This window comes from Wolffia australiana, chromosome 10, assembly GCF_029677425.1.
Source record: "Wolffia australiana isolate 7733 chromosome 10, ASM2967742v1".
Lineage (NCBI taxonomy): Eukaryota > Viridiplantae > Streptophyta > Magnoliopsida > Alismatales > Araceae > Wolffia > Wolffia australiana.
This window is the reverse complement of record NC_135844.1, coordinates 10,864,683-10,871,691: the sequence shown is the minus strand read 5'-3', so window position 1 is coordinate 10,871,691 and position 7,009 is coordinate 10,864,683. Positions and strand designations below refer to the sequence as shown.

Below are 7,009 nucleotides of genomic sequence, written 5' to 3'. Positions count from 1 at the left end.
TTCATTTATTATGATTTGCTTCATTAAGAACATTATCTTTTGCCGTATCTACCATATCATTGCCCATCACATTGTCCTCTCTCTATATTCCAATACGGAACTGTATAATCTCCTTTTCTTATTAATATCCACTAACCATAAAACCAAATAAAGGAAAACATTCGAGCCGCAGTAGAAACATTGAAATGATTAAAAGATATATATATATATATATAATTCTCTCCCATCCTCACGTTCACACTACTTTACTCAGTTTTACATTCTCTATGTAGCGAGTTTCCAATTCTCTACTTTGTCAGTTTCATATGCCTCTTAGGACTCATGATTTTGTAAACTTTTCTTTATGATCCATTATGTTTCCTATATAAAAATCCTGAGGCATTACCTGGTTCAGCCAACATCTATGAAGTTTATTGAAGATGAGAAATCTGACTTTGGCTATGGGATAACGAAATGTGACCTAGACTGGGCCTACTTTCCGCCAAGACTGGGTCCAGTCTGAAAAGACACGGCGGCCTTTCCGATCGCTATAATCTTAAGCGAATTCTGACAAAATGGCAACATCAAAATGATGGAGACATCCAAATGAAAGTCGTTTTTAATTTTCGATTGCACCATCAAAATAAGACGTTTTCTATTCTCGCCTCACCATCTCTGCGGCATCGTTCCCACTGCACATAATAACTGCCCCCTCAATCGATATGAAATATCTCAGAAAAACCCACTAATTGAATATGTTGTATGGAAGTTATTCGTCTAAGTCTAACTGTCCAGGAATCTGGGTCCGCTTGAGGATGCGCTGGCTTCTTCCATGCTTGCGGTCAATGACTCTTCTCGTATGCATGTCTCTTCTTACCAATTCCACACCGTTCCGATTTAGTTAGTCAATAATCTTCCTTGCCCGCGTTTCTTTAAAGACCATCGCACTAGTCCGTTCACAGAAGCTTCCCGTCGTCAGCGACTGGAGGTCAATTCACCTTCAGAACGGGTCAAAATCTGAACTCAATAAATCAAGGAATAGCTTGCCTTTCAAACACACTCGGCAAAGAGAGACATAGAGAGAAGAGAAGAAGTAGAAGAAGAATAAGAAGAAGAAGAAGAAGAAAGGAGGAGAGAGAGAGAGAGAGAGAGAGAGAGAGAGGAGGAGAGGAGATAAAGGGATAGAGAAGGAGAAAGTGAGAGAGAGGGGGAGAGAGTGAGAAAGATGGGAGTGAAAGGAGTGCTGGAAGTTCATCTCCTCGACGCCAGGGGATTAAAGTCAAGTGACCTTCTCTGTGAGTCCATCTCTTCATGACATGATTCAATGGTTTAGCCACGATATTTGATTGAACGTTTTGACAGAATTGAAGAAGATAATAGAGCAGATGATAAGTGGAAGGCGAGGAGAGATACGTAGTGTAAATTTGTATTTCATGTTTCTAGGAATTTTCTAAGTGTAACGGATGGCTATGGTCTGAATTTGCACTGTTTCAACCTTGATCTGTCGTTGAAAGAAAAGTACACAATCCATCAATGTTTTCTTTCCTTCTGTTTATCTTATCGTGACCCATTATTTCTCAGCCAAGATGGACCCATTCGTGATACTGCAATACAAAACGGAGCAAGGCAAGAGCCGTGTCCTAAGAGGTAAATCTGGTTCTATCTATCCCCTCCTTAGTAAACGTTAAAGAGTCAACGAAAGAAAAATGTTAAGTGCTACTTCAATTGCAAACTTTAGGTTTTCATAGTCACGAGATAAAGTTTTCTAGGTCAATCCATCAGAACCTCAAATACGCATATCCAATGATATATGTTATCTGCTTTAACTTGTATATAAATATTCTCTCTTGGTATGTTACAAACTGATCCAATATTTTTACGACGGTTTAGATTATAGTTTAATATCCAATTATATTTTGACCTGTAATTTAATCCATATGCTACCATAGGCATCATCGATGCTCCTCACCAAATAAAATTTTATAGGTCAATACATCGCACCTACAAAAAAAAAGCCTTCCCAAAGGCATTATCTGCTTCAACTTACACCTATAAAATTATAATTCAATCCTAATCCTCCTCGATGTCTTCCTCAGTTATGAAATTTCTGGTTGACTGTTTAATATTCTAATTTGGTATAAACCTTTCTTGATGTATTACTTTGTTATTAAATTCGGTGTGCGTTATATAAGACTATAATTCAACATTGGTCTTGCAGAAGGTGGGACGAAACCGACGTGGAACGAGAGGTTCACGTTTCCTGCTGAGTACACTGCGTCTGATCACAAGCAGAAATTGGTCTTAAAGATCATGGACAACAACAGATTCACTGCAGCTGACTTTGCAGGCGCAGCAACGTATGATTTTATCATGTATCTTATTAACCTTTTGTTCTTCAAAGTAGTATTTTATCTGGGGGATGTGCTCTTAGATGAGCATATATCTTATTAATCAATTGTTTCTTTAAAATAGGGTATATGTGGAGGATTTTTCTGGGCCAAACAAATATCTTATTAACAGTTTTGTTCTTTGAAATAGGATATTTGTTGGGGATTTGATGGATTTTGGAGCAGAGCTGGGGATTGCTGAGATGCCTGCGCAACGTTACAACGTTGTTCTGGCTGACGGCACTTACTATGGCGATGTCCGAGTCGGCGTTACGTTCCGCCGAACAGAAGAAGTGAGCTGATTGATTAAAATTTATGGGATGCCAGAGCATTGTTCCTGATTGTTTATTTTTATGGAAACGATTCACAAAAAAAATCTGTACTAAAATATATAATTTGATTTCCTATAAAACCTAATGTGTATGACTCAAAAAAGCTTTATCATTTAACCAATTCGGCTAAGGCAATTAGTCGATTGAGTCACCAACATGTCGGGTTTCAAGCTCGATTCTATCCTCTAGAAGGTAGAAAGGACCCATAAACCCTTTTACAAACTTTATGTCATGAGCTACCAACTACATATAATCTGATATTTGAGTGACACCCCCAAAATCACTTCGTCCATGGTAATTAATCAGAGACTAATCAGTAATCATAGTCTGGACTTATACTGTGGCCAATCTTGGGCAACTCCTCTGATATTTTAACTACACTTGAGGAAAACCAGATCCATCTTGAAAAGACATTCACCTTTTTTACTTGTTCTTAAATCTAAGCTGAGAGTGTTTGAAATCCCATTACGTGGAAGATATATTCCATTGCAAAAACATGATTATTTATCCAAAAATAAGTCAGTGTATCAGCTATGAAGATTACAAATGGTCAAAAGCAAGGTATAATACCATCAAGAAGTTCATCAAGAACAACAAACTGAAATCTTTTCCTAGAATTCCCATCCATCTACCCTCACCTCTCAAAACAAATGTCGACATGATAACCATACTTATCTGGATAATGCTATTCTATCTGAACATTTTGATGTTCTTCTCCAATATCAACTAAAACGAAATATTTAGAATGTAGGATGGAATAGAATCTTAATCCTCGGGAGCGTTCAATCTATGTAATAACTGATAATGCATGTTGGTAATTATGTGCCGCATCACCGAACGCGATGTTGAATGTGTGAGTGTCTTCCATGACATTTATGATTCCATCAGTCCCCTGCTACTTGACCATAAAATATATTTTCCCTTTAACTTAATTTAGATATATTCCAATCTCTCTTCCTAGATTAGTTTTAAATCATCTAAATCCATTTATTCTGGTTCATTGATAAAGAATATTATCTTGTGTCGTCCCTACTCTATTATTATCCATCCTATTATCCTCTCTCCATACTACACTATTCAACTGTATATTCTCCTTTTCTGGGTCACCTAGAAATGTCTAGGCTGTATCTTGAAATAGAATATTTATCTTCAAGGGTGTTGAAGGTGCATAAGAACTGATGTATGGTGAAAGAGAAATATTTATCTTCAAGGGTGTTGAAGGTGCATAAGAACTGATGTATTTCTGTGAGTTAATACAAAACACGACGATGAATGTGTGACTGTCTTGCATGCCATTTATAACTCTATGCGTCCACTGCTACTTGAAGAGAAAAATATATTCTTCTTTTAGCTGAACATTCCTTACATCAATGGCTCTGCTTAGATTAATTCTAAATACTCGAAGATTATTTAGTATGATGTCATTGATAAAGCGTAGTATCTTTTGCCGTATCTAGTCTATCACTGGCCATCACGTGGTCCTCTCCTTATATTCCAATATGCAACTTTATATTCTTCTTCTCTTATTTCTATCCACTTACCATGTAATCATCTTGAATAAATTATTCAAGCTGCAGTAGAACCATAGAAACGATTAAAATAAAATATTTTGTATATATCGGTCACTTTTTCTGTACTTTATCCTAAATTCTGTCCAATCGTCACTTTTACACGACTTTATTTCCCACTTTAAACTCTCCACTTAGCCAGTTTTAAATTCTGTATTTTCTCAGTTTCACGTGCCATCTAAGACTGAATATTTCGTAAAGTTCTCTTCATGATCCATTATGTTTACTGGATTCCTGTGTAAAGGTCGTGAGGCATTACCTGGTTCAGCCTGCATCTATGGAGTTTATTGATGATGAGAAATCTGACTTTGGCTGTAGTGTAACGAAATGTGACCTTGACTGGACCTATTTTTCGCGAAGACTGGGTCCAATCTGAAAAGACACGGTGGCCATTTCCGATCCTTGTAATCTCAGCCAAATTATGACAGACTAGCAACATGAAAGTGATGGAGACAAAAAATCTTATGCGCGTCTCTGGTTACCAATTCCACACCGTTTTGGTTTAGTCAGTCAAAAGTTTTCATTGCCCGCGTTTATTTGAAGACCATCGCGCTAGTCCCTTCACGGAAGGTTCGCTTTGTCAACGACTGGACCCCAAGTCACCTTCTGAACGAGTCAAAATCCCATCTGAATAAATCCCGGAATAGCTTACTTCCAAACGCACTCGGCAAAGAGAGACAGAGAGAGAAAGGAGAAAGAGAGACAAAGAGAGAGAAGAAGAAATAGAAGAAGAAGAAGAAGACAGGGAGAAGAAGAAAGAGAGCGAGAGGAGAGGAGAGAAAGGGATAGAGAAAGAGAGAGAAAAAGATGGGAGTGAAGGGAGTGCTGGAGGTGTATCTGGTCGACGCCAGGAGATTAAAGTCAAGTGACATTCTCTGTGAGTCCAACTCTTCATAATATGATTCAATGATTAGGCCCCAATATTTGACAGAATAGATGAAGATAATAGATTGTAGATATTAAAAGGAGAGGAGAGGAGAGTTACGTAGTGTAAGTTGTTTTGATTTTCATGTTTCAAGGAATTTTCGAAGAGTAATGCATGGCTATGATCTGAATTTGCACTGTTTCAACCTTGGTCTGTCGTTTGAAAAAAACACGCAATCCATCATTGTTTTCTTTCCTTCTGTTTTTCTTATCGTGACTCATTTTTTCTCAGCCAAGATGGACCCATTTGTTATACTGCAATACAAAACGCAGCAACGCAAGAGCCGCGTCCTTAGAGGTAAACCTGGTTCTCTCTATCCCCTCCTTACTAAACGTACCAAAGTCAATGCAAGAATAATGTAAAAGTGTTAATTCCATCGCAAACTTCAACGTTTCCTTAGTCACGAGATCGAGTTTTCTCGGTCAATCCATCCGAACCCCAAAAATTACGCACGTCCAATGATATCTGCTTCAACTTGTTCTTAAATTCTCTCTCTTGATATGTTTCTAACTGATCAAAAAAAAATTTACATAGTTTAGGTTACAATTTAATAAAATCCAATTATATTTGAATCCTTAATTTAATCCATTTGTTATCATAGGATGTATCGATGCTCCTCACCAAATCAATTTTTCTAGGTCAATCCATCACGGCCCCAAAAATTTAGCATGCCCAATGACTTGTTATCTGCTTCACTTTATAAATATAACGTTATAATTCAGTACTAATCGTTATCGATGTATTGCGAAGTAATGAAATTTTCTATGTACTATATTAGAATCTATTTCGGTACTAATCTTTCTCCATGTGTGAATTACTATGTTATGAAATTTGTAGTTGATTGTATAAGATTCTACTTCAGTATTAATCTTTCTTGATGTATTATGATGTTATGAAATTAGTTGTGGATTATAAAAGATTATAATTCAGTATCTGCCTTGCAGAAGGTGGGACGAAACCGAAGTGGAACGAGAGGTTCACGTTTCCTGCGGAGTACACCGCGTCTGATCACAAGAACAAATTGGTCTTGAAGATCATGGACGACGACAGGTTCACTGCAGCTGACTTTGCAGGCACAGCAACGTATGATTTTGTCATATATCTTATTATTCGTTTTGTTCTTTGAAATAGGGTATATGTGGGTGATTTGTTCTGGGCCAAACATATATATTTTTAATCGGTTTGTTCTTTAAATAGGATTTATGTGGTGGATTCTTTCCGGGCCATGCAAATATCTTATTAATCATTTTTTTCTTTCAAATATTGTTTATGTAGGGCATTCGTTCTGGCCAAGCATATATCTGATTAATCGTTTTGTTATTTGAAATAGGATCTATGTGGGCGATTTTTTCTGGGCCAAGCAAAGAACTTATTAATCGTTTTTTTTTCTCTGAAACAGGATATATGTTGGGGATTTGATGGATTTTGGAGCAGAGTTGGGGATTGCAGAGATGCCGGTCCAACGGTATAACGTTGTTCTAGCTGACGGCACTTACTATGGTGATATCCGAGTTGGCGTTACATTCCGCCGAACGGAAGAAGTGAGTTGATTGTTTAAAATTTATGGGATGCCAGAGCATTGTTCCTCATATTACTCTTTTGTTTGCTTTTTCGTTTTGGTATTTCCAGTAGCGAGCAAAACTGTCCGTCAAGTCCCATGGATATGGAGGGAGAAGAATTGAAGTCTTTCATGAGAAAAATCAAAAGAGGAGTAGAGATTCTTTGAAATCTGTATGTGGATTCAATTGGACTACTGTAACATCTCATATTGGAATAATAATTTTTTGGAATTTTCATGCGAGATGGAACTAGTATGAA

General features: G+C 37.2%; 2 protein-coding genes across 2 annotated transcripts; both read left to right on the top strand.

Moving 5' to 3' along the window:
- Positions 1-1,027: 1,027 nt before the first annotated feature.
- LOC144708540 (elicitor-responsive protein 1-like) lies at positions 1,028-2,778 on the top strand. The gene is made up of 4 exons (XM_078581911.1): positions 1,028-1,274; positions 1,561-1,626; positions 2,198-2,336; positions 2,518-2,778. Exons 1-4 carry the CDS (start codon positions 1,205-1,207, stop codon positions 2,666-2,668), a joined length of 426 nt encoding a protein of 141 aa, XP_078438037.1. The 5' UTR covers positions 1,028-1,204; the 3' UTR covers positions 2,669-2,778.
- Positions 2,779-4,913: 2,135 nt separating this feature from the next.
- On the top strand, positions 4,914-6,992 carry LOC144708541 (elicitor-responsive protein 1-like). Its single transcript, XM_078581912.1, has 5 exons — positions 4,914-5,143; positions 5,423-5,488; positions 6,136-6,274; positions 6,591-6,732; positions 6,821-6,992. Exons 1-5 carry the CDS (start codon positions 5,074-5,076, stop codon positions 6,821-6,823), a joined length of 420 nt encoding a protein of 139 aa, XP_078438038.1. The 5' UTR covers positions 4,914-5,073; the 3' UTR covers positions 6,824-6,992.
- The last annotated feature ends 17 nt before the right edge of the window (positions 6,993-7,009 follow it).

Bases quoted from the DNA above. Each gene is read 5' to 3' on its own strand.
- LOC144708540 (XM_078581911.1), top strand. From the start codon at position 1,205: ATGGGAGTGAAAGGAGTGCTGGAAGTTCATCTCCTCGACGCCAGGGGA. The intron at 1,275-1,560 runs GTGAGTCCATCT...ATTATTTCTCAG, and splicing joins AAAGTCAAGTGACCTTCTCT to CCAAGATGGACCCATTCGTG. The intron at 1,627-2,197 runs GTAAATCTGGTT...TTGGTCTTGCAG, and splicing joins CAAGAGCCGTGTCCTAAGAG to AAGGTGGGACGAAACCGACG.
- LOC144708541 (XM_078581912.1), top strand. From the start codon at position 5,074: ATGGGAGTGAAGGGAGTGCTGGAGGTGTATCTGGTCGACGCCAGGAGA. The intron at 5,144-5,422 runs GTGAGTCCAACT...ATTTTTTCTCAG, and splicing joins AAAGTCAAGTGACATTCTCT to CCAAGATGGACCCATTTGTT. The intron at 5,489-6,135 runs GTAAACCTGGTT...TCTGCCTTGCAG, and splicing joins CAAGAGCCGCGTCCTTAGAG to AAGGTGGGACGAAACCGAAG.